This window comes from Zalophus californianus, chromosome 14 (assembly GCF_009762305.2).
Source record: "Zalophus californianus isolate mZalCal1 chromosome 14, mZalCal1.pri.v2, whole genome shotgun sequence".
In the NCBI taxonomy this organism is placed as follows: Eukaryota; Metazoa; Chordata; class Mammalia; order Carnivora; family Otariidae; genus Zalophus; species Zalophus californianus.
This window is the reverse complement of record NC_045608.1, coordinates 15474098-15488191: the sequence shown is the minus strand read 5'-3', so window position 1 is coordinate 15488191 and position 14094 is coordinate 15474098. Positions and strand designations below refer to the sequence as shown.

The 14094-nt window shown below is 53.4% G+C and overlaps 1 protein-coding gene across 1 annotated transcript in view; it reads right to left on the bottom strand.

Moving 5' to 3' along the window:
* Window positions 1-4317: 4317 nt before the first annotated feature.
* SRRM4 (serine/arginine repetitive matrix 4) overlaps window positions 4318-14094 on the bottom strand; it is a 152882-nt gene continuing 143105 nt past the window's right edge. The window contains exons 11-13 of the mRNA XM_027577410.2: window positions 13210-13320; window positions 12472-12612; window positions 4318-10796 (exon numbers count right to left, since the gene is read on the bottom strand). Coding sequence (XP_027433211.2) covers window positions 10514-10796; window positions 12472-12612; window positions 13210-13320 — 535 coding nt within the window. The 3' untranslated portion in view covers window positions 4318-10513. The remainder of the gene's footprint in view (window positions 10797-12471; window positions 12613-13209; window positions 13321-14094) is intronic.

The window sequence follows — 14094 nt, the reverse complement described above, 5'->3', positions numbered from 1 at the left end:
ACATAAAAACTTTGCCTGGGATTTCAAAGGATTCACAGACTCTCTGAAGCCCAAGCATGGGAGGCCATGGTTTCTGAATCTAGAAATAGGGTTCAAGGTGAGGGAAACCAAACGGAAAAAACGAAACTCTGTGTGTGTGTGTGTGTGTGTGTGTACACCTGTTCCAACCCCTTTCCATTTGGCAACATAAGTCTATATGATGTGGTTGGTGTTGTTTATTTTGGGTTTAGATTTGAGAGTAGATTGTCAAAGGTACCCAGTGCTACACCTTGAGAAAGCATCTGACTAGTTTCACTGGCAGTGGGCAAAAAAGAAAAAAAAAAAAAGAAAGAAAAACTGCCAGGAGTCATCCCATCGTGGGACAGCCATAGCTGTGGGATGCTTTGGAGCCAGCATTCCGAGGCAGTGGAAACCCTGTGGCTGTGAGTGGGAAGGCCTGGACAGTGCCACGTGTCCTTCCCCTGGCAGATGGACGTTAGAACGACTCGGGTCGAAAATATTGATGAAATATCAGGGTGGAGATATACTTGGGGAAATCGCCAAGTTCTTGGGAGACTCTAGATTCTTTGGAGTGGAGGAGATTCTCATGGAGGGAGGCAGCTGGGAGTGCCTCTCTTGAGAATTTGGTGTTCGAGGTGATGAAAGGTGACAGAATGTCGGACTTTGCTGAGGTGACCTGGAACCCTCCCAGAAACTTGTCGTGGTCTTACCCAGGCAACTGAACCTACCCAACTCCCACCCCCTTTTGTGTCAGTAGCAGTGATACTAAGTCAGGTGCTGGGCTAAGTGCTTTACGTGTATCATACCTTCATGGCGCCCTTATGAGATTGATACTTTCAGCATCCCCATTGGAAAGATGAGGAACGGGAGGCTCAGAGAGGTTAAGCCGCTTACACATAGACAGCTCTGTGCAGCTAGGAAGCAGCAGTCAGGCTCAAACCCAGGTCTTGTGACTCCCAAGCCACTGCCTTTTAAAGATCACCCCTGTCTCTAACCCTAGGGACTATAGCCCCGAGCCTGGCACAGTGCTGGATGAGTAGTAGGTGCTCACATCTGTCTGCCTCATCCCCATGCTGCCTTCTCTCACTCCCAGGGAGGGACACAGCTCCTCATGGGTAGAACGTGTGCTGAGAGACAGGGTGCCTGCGTGGGACACGCTGTTGCTTTGCCACCGTTCTCCTAGCCACCCTCCCCACCTGCAACTTAAAGTAAAAATTAACCAGTTCAAAAATGCATGGGACGTAGAAGGAAGCAGGTCTGGCAGCCCCAGGCAGACTTCATCATTTGACAGACGCCAGTGCTGGGCATGGCACTCACTCCGGGCACACAGGGATGGGGGATGAATGAGGCAGACAAGGCTTCTGTCCTCTTGGAGATGGGCAATAAACAAGTCAACAAATAAACGAGGCACGGACAGGAAGAGCACTATGGAAGGAATGCACGGGGTAGGCGGGGGACCAAGAGCCTACTTTTGGCAGGTGGAAGTCATTGCTCTGTTCCTGTACACACGCAATCGCCCCTGCCTGGGATCCCCAGTCTTCCTCTTTCCTGAGCTCCCTTTCCTGGCCTGACCCATTCTGTTCATTTCCCGGGCCAAGGGGTCGTTTTTTTCTGTGATGCCTTCCGAGGTGGTTTTAGGCTTTCGGTGTCCCTTTGGACTCCCCGCATCCTGGGGTCCCGCTGTGCCACTTATTAGCTGTGTCAGTGGGGCCGCCAGTCTGTGCCTCAGTTTCTGCATCCGTAAAATCAGCATAAAAACAGTCCCTGCCTCATAAGGCCGTTGCAAGGATGAAATAATGTCAGTAATTTAGGTTAATATACGTCAAGGGCTTGGAATCGGTCTCACGGGAGTGTGGAGGGTTGTTGGTCGCGCTGCCGTTACGGCTAAGACCTAAGACGGCTGAGAGCCCACCTCCGCTCTCACACCCGAGCGGCACACAACATTTATGGTGTCATGTAATTCAGGGGTTCCCGATCCTGGCTTCACAGCTGATGACCGAGGAAGCCTTTGAAAACCCCGCCCCCTGGCACCCACCCTCAGCAGCCCTTATTATTGGGGATGGGGGAGGGGACTCAAGGGTGTGTGGCTTTGTAAAGGTCACAGTTCACTCCAAGGCGTAGCCAGTGTTAAGAACCACCGGCCTGACCCAACTTCTTTTCACAGGCGAAATAACTAGGACCCAGAGGGGCTTGATTTGCTTAGGTCACGAGGCGAACCGGGGCCCTCAGCCCCTGCCTCTTGTGAAGCTCAATTTTCTGATGTCCTCCTGACTCCCCTGCTTGCCTGCCTGCCTTCACCCTGAGGAGAGGCTGTGCGTGTCCCTGGGACTGTGGAAGGTAAGGGTGCCGGCCGCAGGCTGCCTGGCTCCATCCCTGGGCTGAAAGTGAGCCATGGCGCAGGGCCGCCCAGCCTCCCCTGTGCTGGCTGGGAGGGGGTGGGGCGCCTCTTCAGACCAAGAGCCAGAAGAACACCCGATTCCTGTGACTGGGAGCCAGAGCAGGAGGTAGAAAGGCAGAGCCCTCCTCCGTGAGACACTGAAGGACGGCTGGCCTCACAACCTCCTGGCAGCCACATTTTCCAGAAAAAGTCCTGGGGGGCCCTTACGAAGGGCTAGCTCTGAGTTATGGGGCTCCCACCTTCAGAGGCAAAGAGGTGCAGCAGAAACGGTCCTGGAGCCCACAGACCGAGGTTCAAATACCCTCTAGCTATGTGGTCCTCTCTCTGTGACCCTCAGCTTTCTCATCTGTCAAATGGGGCTAAACAGGGTTGTTATGAAAAGGAGGTAAGTTAAGGCATGAAAAGGGCTTGGCACAGGATCACTGATCCATAAAATTTAATTTTTATTATTACTAGTACTATTATTTATTGATGAAGCCTCATAAGGGGACACGGGTTGCGGCCTCACCCTAGCCTGTTTGGGAAGAAAGAAATCGTGTGTGTGGTGGTGTTGGTGGTCCCCGGTGGAGAGCAATGGATTTACCCCAGGGAGGTTGTCCCATTCAAATGATTTTTAAGGGAGATTTCTAGAGGGGCAAGATACAAGGGGAGGTGACAGTGGTAACCTATTTTGTTTGCTCTTTCTCTCCTAGCTGAGAACCTAGTCAGGTATAGACAGGGCTGTGCTACAGGCCAGGGGCTGTAGCCCTGGGAATGGCGGGGAGGGCTGTCTGGCTCCTGGGATGATCTACGTTATCCACACATGTGTTTGTATAACTTTTTTTGACTTGCATAATGTTTGAAAAAAAGAATGAGTTACCCACATTTTAAAAATCAGTACATTTTATCTAAAAATTCATCCTCTTGAGAAATGGGGAGATCTGGCAACACTGAGCTGAGCTAGCTAGCTGGCTGTGGTGTGCTGGACTCCCTGGGTCCCCACAGTCTTAACCCTGCCCACTTCCCCCACCTGCCTGCCCCTGTGGGTGTTTTCAACCTCTGTTCCCTATGGCAGGAAACTCTGAAGTTGGACACTGAGGACATATCCGGGGGGCCTTCACAGGGCCTTGCAGGAACCCCACTGTTCCCAGCTGGCTACTTAGGGCTGTCTCCATGAGCCCCGCTCCCATAGCTCAGTCTCGGGTGAGGGAATAGTAGTCATGCTCACTAACATTCACTGAGTGCTTCCCATGCATCATGTATTTTTAGAGCCACATTCCAATTAGTTCCCACAGCAGCCCAGGGAGAGAACTGTTGCTGCCTCCATTTATAAATGAGCAAACCAAGCCCCAACGGGGTATCATCCTTGCTCAGCACTACATAGCGAGTAATGGCAGGGTCTATCTTAGAATCCAGGTCTTTGGACTCCCACATCTGTGCCCTACACACTGAACTTCCTCCTGCCCATGAAGGCCTGGGAGAAACACGGTTCTACCAGAGACAACTGCGTCCTCTCTTCATCAGCTGAAGTGCTGCAGAGCAGAGCCGTGCACAGCCTGGGGTCTGCACTCAGCCTGCATGGATCCTATCATTGACGCCGTGGCCTTGGGCAAGGGACTTGGCTTTGCAGGGCCTTAGTTTCCTTCCTGGTAGGAAGGAGATTCTAATGCCTACCTCCTAGGGTTGTGGTGAAGACTAAGATAATGCACGTAAAATGCTTACAGAAAGGTTTCCCGAAGCATTCCGTGGATGCTATGAATGTCTATGTAAAACCAAAGTGCCTACAGGCTTGTTTTGAAGACTGAAGAAAGGAGATGAGCAATGCGACGCTGTGCACAAGCAGCAGCAGGTCATGCCCAGGGGCTTTCGGCCCTCCCCCCTCCCCGCTTCTGGGCACCCCACGTAGACAGAGGATGCTGGGCCACGTTTGAGAACACCATACCATGGAACCTTTTATTAGAACAGAGAGACATGTTTCGTACAGGCTGAAAAATCGGAAACCCCGGGAAGGTTATGCTTAGCTATGGACACCAGAAATCAAACAAGCCACGGCCGCTGTGTCACTGGGTAGAGGACGGGGTCCTGGGATGCTGGAGGACACAGGAGCTTCTCCCCGCTCTGATGTGGATGCTCCAGACAGAGGCTGGCTGCTCGGGCTGAGCTGGGCTGGTGGTGGGTCCCCTGGCATGGGGTTTTCCAGATGGGAATTCTAGCCCCCTGATGTGGAGAAATGGCCTTGGGGTGCACCGAGCCTGCCAGGCTGATAGGGTGGATGCTGCTAGGTCCTTGGCCAATGACTGCTTGAGGGAGCAGCCGAGAATTGAGAGAGAAAAGACCCTGCACAAAGTCCTCACAGCAGGGGCCTGGCGAGAAAGAGCTACCAAGAGAGTGGGGCGTGGAGCCAGGATGGTCTGAGCTCAAGGGAGTTTCGGCAAACCAGATTCCCCCTTCCTGGGCCTCAGTTTTCTCATCCGACAAATGGCAGCATGACCTAGGTCACTGGCTTGTTCGAACAACTGTACAAAATGTGGTCTGACATGATGAACAGTGGTGAACTCCAGAGAACAGCGAAGCCTTCTTGGTCTCTCCTTTGATAATGGCTGGGCTTGGAGAGAAGGTCAAGCTAAGATAGAAGGCTTCTTTGACCCAGGCTACAAGAGTTACATCAGGTGGCAGCACCTGGAGGCCTCCCATTTTTGACTGCAGGACTCAACTATTACCACCTTACCCTGCAAATGAGGTCCATGCCCTGGTGTTTTATTTCCTTCCTTAGGAGACATCCTTCGGCCTACAGTTGGCAGAAGACACCAGGGACCATATACCTGAGAGTTTGGAGCTCACAGCATCAGAGGTGGAACCCCCGCCCTCTCCCCTGCCAAGAGCACTTAGGCCAAGTCCCATTTTACAGATGATAACACTGAGGCCCAAGACCCACTCCATTTCATCCAGACACACACACACACACACACACACACACACACACACACACATACACACACACACACACACACACACACACACACACACAGGCCAGAGAATCACAAAGGAATGTTATTCCAGTCTCTTTGGCTCAACTTGTTAGAAGATGAGGCATATCTTTTCTTGGCCAGAGAAAAGGAATTACAATTCTCTCTCTCTCTCTCTTTTTTTTTCAAGGAGTTGTGACTTTTTAATAGAATTTGGTTCGTGCATAGGCATTTTATTCTGCAATTAATTTCCATCAAAATGAGGTTTTCCCGGAGATAACCAGTGTTTTAGTTCCATTTGAACTTAATTTGTATGACTGAAGACTCCGTTTCTGCCAATTCCAATTTGCTGGGTGATTCTAGCACTCATTACCTGGTTGATAATGCCCCTTGCTGCAGACAGCCGCACCCAGAGCTGGGAGATCAGATTTCCAATAGCAATTCAGGGGAAGAGGTAGTCCCTCTCCTCTCCTGATACCACTCAATAAATAGGCAATAAATTATTAAATAAGCATGTTCTGACGAGGGGCCCCCCCATCATGGTATTTACAATGCAAAACAACCCCCCCCCAAAAAAAACCCTCAATAAAGAAAAAAAAAGCCCAAAACGGCAGCCACAGAGGGCAGATGCCAAGTCTATCCGTATCACTGGCTCATTGGTGCAGAAGTGAGGAGGAAGAGGTTGCAATAAAGCATTGCTTGATGACACTGGACGTAGCATGAGCTCCTCAGCTGGATGCAGCTGGCTAACGGAGGAGGGAGCAGTTTGAGGAATCCTGTTTATTTTTTAATCAAACTTTTCTATTTAGCTGGAGAGTGAAGCAAGGCAAGACCCATGCTTGTGAGACTACTTTGAATATTCGTTGGAAAGAATACAGCAGAAGAAATGATGGGAGTGGGACTTAAAAAAAAAAAAGTGCTTGGGAACCTTTGGGAGCACCCAAACGTTGGTCCTCTTCAAGCAAAGCCTTTGGGAAAGAGGATGGTTCTGAGCTCATGGATGATGGGGGCTCTCTGAGACCAAGACCCTTGTGTCTTTCAAACATCTTAAATGTCGTTTGGCTTCTGAAATACTGCCTTTCCTTCAACAAGGGAAGAAACAGAGATAGGAAGGCAGTTGATCCTCGAGGAACTAGAATGTTCCTGGATGGGGGCTTTGAGGGAGTTAGCTTTTCTTAATTTAACCGAAGGGAACTCACATATTGCTTTAAGTTTTACTCTAATGATTGAGAACCTCCTAAAAAGATTTGAGGCTGTTTTCCTTTTTCTTCTCAATCCTGGTGAACTCACCCGGTCTTTGGACAATTTCCCAGGCCTCAGGTCAACATTCTGGATTATATCTCAAAAACTCCGCCACTTCTCAAAGGGGTAATTTTTGGCTTGGAAAAATTGAGCGATCTGTCCAGGTTCATTCATCCAGGAAGGCTGCATGTTTGCTGGGCCGTGTGCCACACCCCCCAATGCTGGCTTTTAAAAATAAGTGCATACCACACGCAGGTTTCAGGCAATTTGTCTCATTCCCTGGAAACAGAAGGTAATGTGGGCGAAGTAGGCAGAGGAACACTGATGCCAGGAACTGGGGGCTCTGGTTAAGCAAGGTTACCAGCACCTCAACAAGCGTTTTATTTTTGGATGCATAAGAAAGGAAATGTAAGGGAAATTGGAGAAGCATATCCCGCAAGAGGGAGGGACAGAGATTCCCTCCCTCACCCCCCACCCCAGGAGGCATTTAAACAGCCTTCTTGCAAACTTTCCCCTGGCTGGGGGTTAGAGCTGGGTAAAATCACATTGCCAGGGAAACAACCAGGGATGTTGCAGAAATCTCACCAAACTAAAAGCTGGACCCAGAGGAGCTGGCGATTTCAAGGCAGTGAGTGGTGACTTTGGAAAGGGTGGGGCCCTCTCTGGGAAGCAGCAAGAAGACTCTGCAGTTAGAGGCAGGACTGGTAAAGGCCTCTAGATCCTGGCTCGATGGGCCCCGAAATGACCTTCTTGGGGGAACCTCTGGCTGCTCCTTTCCTCTTGTCTTCCCCGCCCCCTTTCTCTAATTTCTGAAATAGCTTTGTGCTCTCCTCTGATGGAAAGCAAAAGATCACAGTAAAAGGCTTTTTGCTTTGGGTCTGTGTCTCTCTCTTAGGATGGTGGACACTGCTCCGGGAAGCAGTGTGCGTCCACTGCAGAAGGAATAGAACAGCCTGGAAAAACCTCAGGGGATGGGGAGAAATGGGCTGCAGGGGAGGCGGAAGCATGTATAATTTACACGGAACCAACCAGGCATGCTCAGAAAAGCTAGTAGGGATCCTGCCCACTACCGTATGCCCTGGAGTAAGGTGAGAGACAACAGGTGCATCTTCTCTCCCCTCAGCCAGCTTAATTCTTGCCATACTCTCTCCTTGTCAACTCGAAGTTCAATCCTAGTGCTAAACCAGACATCATCGCTTTAACCACCATGACCGCCCAAACCCAAGGTGGCTACTTCAATAAATACTGAACAAAGGCTCCTCAGTTGGCAAGGGCCAGTATCGCTGTCTCCCAGCAGGTGCCTCCCTATAGCGCTCACACCGAGATTTCTGACTCTGCAAATTTTGCCTTAGTTAAGTTATGCTAACTTTGGACTTCAACCCCCACGTGAGCTGTGACTCCACTGTACCGTTTTGGGGCCTTAGCTCACAAAGCTCGTGGCTGTTCTTCATCTTTCTGATACCTCAGTACAGCTGGTGGGCAGGGTGCTGGGGTGCAAGCCTGAACCTCACTGACATAACGATGAACCTTGGGTCTGAAGTGCTCCCCCCACCCTCCCAGGCCAACTCCAGGATGTTTGGACTTAGAGATCTGTGGGTCTCCCCTGCAGGGACAAAGCCAACATCCCTACTCAACACCCGACCTCTCAGATTCCACCCACAAAGACACGAGGGAAAAAAGATGCGCAAAAATAATTTAGAAGCCGCCCCACCCTGAAACACACACACACACACACACACACACACACACACACACACACACACCTCTCCATATAAATAAATAGTTGAATACTGCTAATGGCAACTGAGAGAGAGAGAGAGAGAGAAGTCATCACATAAATAAATAAATAAACATAAATAAATAAAATAAATAATAGGTTTGCTAGGAGCCCCAGGCAAAATGGTCCCCTAGAGTTGTCTGAAGGCAGTCTGATGGGAGGCTCTTGGGCCTCTCTCACTGCTGTCCCGCTAATGAGGTTCCGTGGCTCCATGATGGGAGACTGGAGCCCAGTTTGCGTTCCTGGGCAGGGAAGAGGGTTATTTACAGTTGCTGTACATGCCCTCCCAGGGCACCTGCCCCTGTCCCAGGCACCTGCCATCCGGCCTTCTGCGGTGACAGCGTCGGCATCCGCCAGTCTGGGCGGGTGGGGCCCAGGGCCGGGCCAGAGGGCATCATGGGAAGGCCAGGTCGTCCAGTGCTGTCTGGGGCACGTCGCTTTCGGCTCTCCTGATGGAGGAAGGACTTGTGGGTGGTTGCAGGGCAGTTTCTGGCCCCACGGACTGATGTAATGGGAAAGATTGGGAGTTGGGGGGACAGGTCACTGCTTTCGAGAAAAAGGAATTTTTCGTTCCAGTGTTTTCCCTGGGGTGGGAAGGATAAAGAGTGTTTGGTCCCTGCTTCCCCGTAGCCGGCCCCAGTATCCAGAGCTGGGAACTGTCCCCCCTCATGATCTCCCTCCGTGCCCTGTCCCGCTGCCCTTGCTGCCGCAAACTTGAAACTCACCCACAAGGCTCCGGAAAACCAGTCAGCTGGTGAGGGGGATGCCCAAGGGTTTATTTTAAGGATCCTCTCCCTCACACCCCTGTTCTCAGTGCCTGCTGTGGATGAAGCAACTGGTGGTATTTGTGTGTTGGAGATCAGCTTACCCGTGCTGCCCAGCCCCGGGCGGAGGGAAGATTGGGGGAGGGCCGAGATGAAGGTGGGGCTTGAGCTGACAGAGAAGCCTCAGAAGCCAGGAGAATCCCAGGCTCTGGAGTACCCACGCCCCTGTCCCCTCACACTCTCTGGATTTGGGTCTTTCCCCCCAAAACCGGAGCTGCTGTGCCCCATCCTGGCAAAATTCCTGAGAGGCAAAGGGGTTGGCTGGGGCTGAGGGCGGGTGAGCCGATGCTCGGCTGCTTTGGGTGGGCTCCAGGGTGTGGCCGTCTGGGCCGCGGGGGAGGGGGCAGGCAGGCACCAACGGGAGGGTAAGGCCAGACTGGCCGGCGCTGGGGACTGGCAGCTGGCCATGGCACTGGGGGATGTTCAGCAGATGGTCTCGTGGAATTAAGCTGGTGCCAGCTAGCGGGGGCTGAGGCAAATCTGGGCTGTGGGGCTGTGGACCAAGGTGTCCTGTCTACTGTGTCCTTTCTCAGGGAGGTTCAGGGGCCCTGTGAACAGCCAAGAGGCTGTCGAAGCCTTGTGGGGGCCTCTCCATTGCTAGAACCTACTGGACTGCTTTTCCTGACCACGCCAAGATAATGGGGGGGGGGGGTGCTGCAGAATGACCCCTGCCCTTTTGCGTCTATGCTCACAACCAGAGAACCCATTTCCTCTCTCCTGACACTTCCTCCCCACTGAAACCTCCGTGATCCCTACTCAGATCCCTTCTCTCCCCCCTCCGATTGCCTTCTAGCCTCTGCTCCGGCCTGTTTCGTGGGGTGTGTGTGTGTGAAAGGCCTGACCCCCTCTCCTGGGCCTAACTGCCCTTGGTTTCCTCTCATCACCTCCCACCCCACGAGGGTTCACACACCCGCTCAGGAGGCTGAATGAGGGGAGAATGAGGGCAGGTGCCTCCATACGCATCCTAGGAGCAGTGGGTGAGCAGAACTCTGTTTTCCTGGCTAGGCCCAAGCGTTGGAGTCACGGACCCATTGCTTCTTACAGAACCTTGAGGTTTTTTGTGCCAACAGAGGGTGGTTCTCTCCATCCGCCCAGGCCCGAGTTGAGCCCCGGGGGGTGGTGCTGGTGGAGGCTCCTAGCGGCTTGACATAGAGGCTGAAGGCCCCGTACCCTCTTTTCCTCCTCCCCAGGAGAGCAGGAAGGACAGGGTCCAGGAGCCCGCAAGGTCCGTCCCCAAGGAGAAGGCAGGGTGGGTAGGGAAGGGGGAGAGGCTGGCAGAGTGAAAGGGGCCCCGCTGCAGGCAGCCGGCTCAAGGGAGGGCCCTTGCTTAGCGCCTCGTGCTGGAGTAGCTGTCTGCTGAGCTGTAGCTCCGGCTCCGGCTCCGGGAGCCCAGGCTGGGGCTGCGCGAGCTGGAGCCACTGCTCGTGCGGGTCCGGCTGCGGCTGCGGCTGCGGCTGCGGCTGCGGCTGCGGCTGCGGGAATAACTGCGGCTGCGGGAAGAGCTGCGGCTGGCCGAGCGGCTGCTGCTGCTGTACCAGGAGGAGGCGCTGCTGAGGCTGCCGGATGAGGAGGGGCTGGGCCGGTAGTAGGGGATGGGGCGTTTCCGGGCACTGCGGAGACCAGACGGAGCGCGCTTGAGGACCAAACTCCGCCCACCCCGGCCCCGGGGGCACCCGCCAGCTTCCGCAGCCTCCCGGCGGGAGGGGAAGACGGGAGAAGGGGGAGCAGTAACTTCCACCTCCCGGGCCCCTGGGGAGACCCTCCGCCTACGCTCCTCGTGCTGTCCCGAGAACATCCAGGGGATGGTCTCAGCCTAGTGCTGGGGTCTTTGAGAAGTCACCGATCTCACTTTTTAATAAAGCAAGGCTGGGGCTCAGAACCTCCAGCTGTCAATAGGATCTACACCTAGACTCTAATTGCAGTTTTGTTGTGCTACTTTTACTTTTACTAGAACCTTCTATTTACGGTAAGAGAGGCTGGTTGTCCATTTACTATAGTGTACTGTGGTGTATTCCTTTTGAATTAAATGTATGGACCTCTAAGAAAGAGCATATCTATTTAAAGAAAATTAAGTAAGCTACAGTACGCTTACTAAACAGACAAGTCAAAAGTGCTCAGATGCTGCGGGGTGACTGAAGTTTGGGAAACACTGAATGGGTTCATCAAGATGGACTATTTGAGGTTGACTAAGGAAACAAGAGGGCCTTTTAGAAATGCCACTCTGTTTATCTCAGCCTTCCTCCAAGTCAACCTCAAGGACACCTCTGGTCAACGCGGTGGGTGTAGGACTTCCTGTGTACCAGGGTGTTCTGTGGGATATCTGAGAAGGTGATGCTTTATCCCCATCTTATTGTTTGGGGCACAGGTGCTTTTTCCTCCTCCAGGTCATCTCTAGGGAGGAGGCACTAGGCAGCCAGGAGGACACCCCAGCCCCAGTCCCGTGAGTCTCTGGATGGAGTGGCTGAACCTTAGAGGGCCAGGAGGAAGAGCCCGACTGATTGTCAGCAGCCAATTTTAGGGCAAGACTCAGCCATTCTTACTGCTTTCCAGGCCGAAGAAATACGTGTCCACTCGGACCTCAGGCTTCTTTTCTAGGGCTTTTCTCATCTAAGACTTTACCTGTTACAGGAAACCTTATCCACCTAGTCTGACCATTCAGTCCGAAACAACGGCACACTGAGGGTTCTAGTGTTCTGCATTTCAGTTTACAAAGTGGGTTCCCATCTCTTTGCCCCCTTGCATTTCATCTTTATGATACTCCTGGGAATTATTTCCTTCCATACTTCATGGGTGAGGGCTGAAGATCTGGGAGGTGAAGAGACTTTCCCAGCGTACCTGAAAAGTGGCACAGCCGGGATTCCACTCCAGAGCCCCTCACCCACCAGGCCTCCCTCTAAGTCCCTTTGGCACCTAAATGATCCTTCTTGCCCTCTCCACACTTGGTGCAGGGTGTGATCAGGGTCTATTAATGCCTTGTTTGTGCGTCTGAGCGTGATCTGTCCCCACTGCTTTGGCCCCCGTTGCCTCGACGTGACCTCCCAGCCCCCTCCGCAGACCCCGGCCACACCCGGATTCCTCAGGCTGGTCCCACCCCTGTTCCAGGCACCCATCCTAACCCCGCCCCGGAGGCCCTGCCCGCTCCCAGCAGAGCCCGCAAAGTGTGTCTGAGCTCCCACAATCCTGAAATCCAGCTCCAAGGGGGCACGGGGAGAACCCGGGGCCCCAGCGGGTGTGAGGGGTGGGAGTGAGGGTGAAGGTGGGCACCCCCGGCCCTCCTGGCCTTACCTGGTTATCCTCCGCGCCTCCAGGTGGCTCGGGGAGTCTCTCCGGCGCTTCCGCATGGGCGAGTAGGACCGCCGTCTCCGACGCGCTCGCTCGCGCTCCCGCTGCTGGGAGTCCTTCTCATTGTACTTGGGGTCCCGCTCCCTGAAGGGATGCGGGGGTTACTGGGGAGCTGGGAGATCCGCATGAGCCAGGGTCACTCACTTCCTCTCCCCTGCGCCCTGCACCCCACTGGGGCAGTGGGTGGTTTCTCCCTGGGCCCCAGGGAATGCGGGAGGGAAAAGGACAGGGCTGTGGTTCGATACTGGGGGGGGGCCGGGCGTGTGCCCGGGTGTCAGCCTTCGAGGGTGGGCATTACAGGGGCGCGGGTGCTGCGGGGGTGAGAATGTGGACGTCAAGAGGGTCCTGGCGCATGCGTAAGAACTGGGGGCTCTGAATATGCGGAAGAAGGGTAGTATTAGGTGTGTGAAGAGGCTGAGGGCCGGGCTGTGAATTCTGGGGTGTGGCTGGCTGTATATTATGGGGGTACGTTAGGACTCAAGGATATGTTTGGGGGCCCAAACATATCCACTCCAGCGGAGACGAAGAAAACTACAAGGATGCTGGGTCGTCTCCCCATGCCTACTCCTGCAATGCTGGACGATGGGGGAGCAGGGGCGGGGCTTGGGTGAAGCTCCCCATAGAGGTGGGTGGGGGAGGAGGCCGGGGGGCGGGGCCTGTGCTTGGGGGCGGGGCCGGTACCTGTTAGGGCTGTAACGCGAGTAGCTGGGGCTGCGGCGTGATCGAGAGCTTCTGCTGGGTGGGCTCCTCTTGCCCGACTTGGAGGAATAGCTGGAAGAGCGCGAGTAGGACCTGCGGGAGAGTAAACAGTCCCCGAGGGGCCTGCTGGGCTTCGACGGGGTCGTCCCGGATGTGTAGGGCTTTATGCAGCGGGTCCCCTGAGGGAGACCTTCTTCTTTCAGGACGCCAGGCCGAGGAGTCTGGCCCTCTCCTGAGAATGAAATTCCCTCTCTTCTGGGCGATTAATAATAATATTGACAACTTCTTCTTGAATTCTTACCATTTAAGGCCACTTATTAGCTGTATGACCTTGAACAGGTGATTTCACTTCTCTGGGCCTCTGTTTTCTCATCTATAAAATGGGGATAAATAATCGTACTTACCCTATAGCGTTGTAAATTAAATGAGTAAGTTAGAGTCAATCACATACCTCACAAATTAGGGTCTCATTAGGTTCAATGCACACAGGAAATGTTAGCTATGATTGTGTATTTTATTACGTGTCAGACATTGAACAAATGCTTTGTGTGCATTTTCTCATTAAATCCTCAACACATCCTAGGGTTAGGTACTATTATCAATCCCATTCCACAGATGGGAAAACCGAAGCACAGAGAGGTGAATGTTTTCACTTTGCAGATAAGGAAACTGAGGCTCGGAGAGGTTATTTGAGACCCAGGGCCACCAGCTAGGAATGGGTATAGTGGGCATTCAAAACTCAAGTCCGTCTGACTCCTTCCCCGCCCCCCCCCCGACCCCCGACCCCAGGGCCAAAGGCCATCTCTGGTTACCATAACTAGCTCCCTAAGGAGGAAAGCGCTGCAGAACAGAGGTCAAAGCGGCACT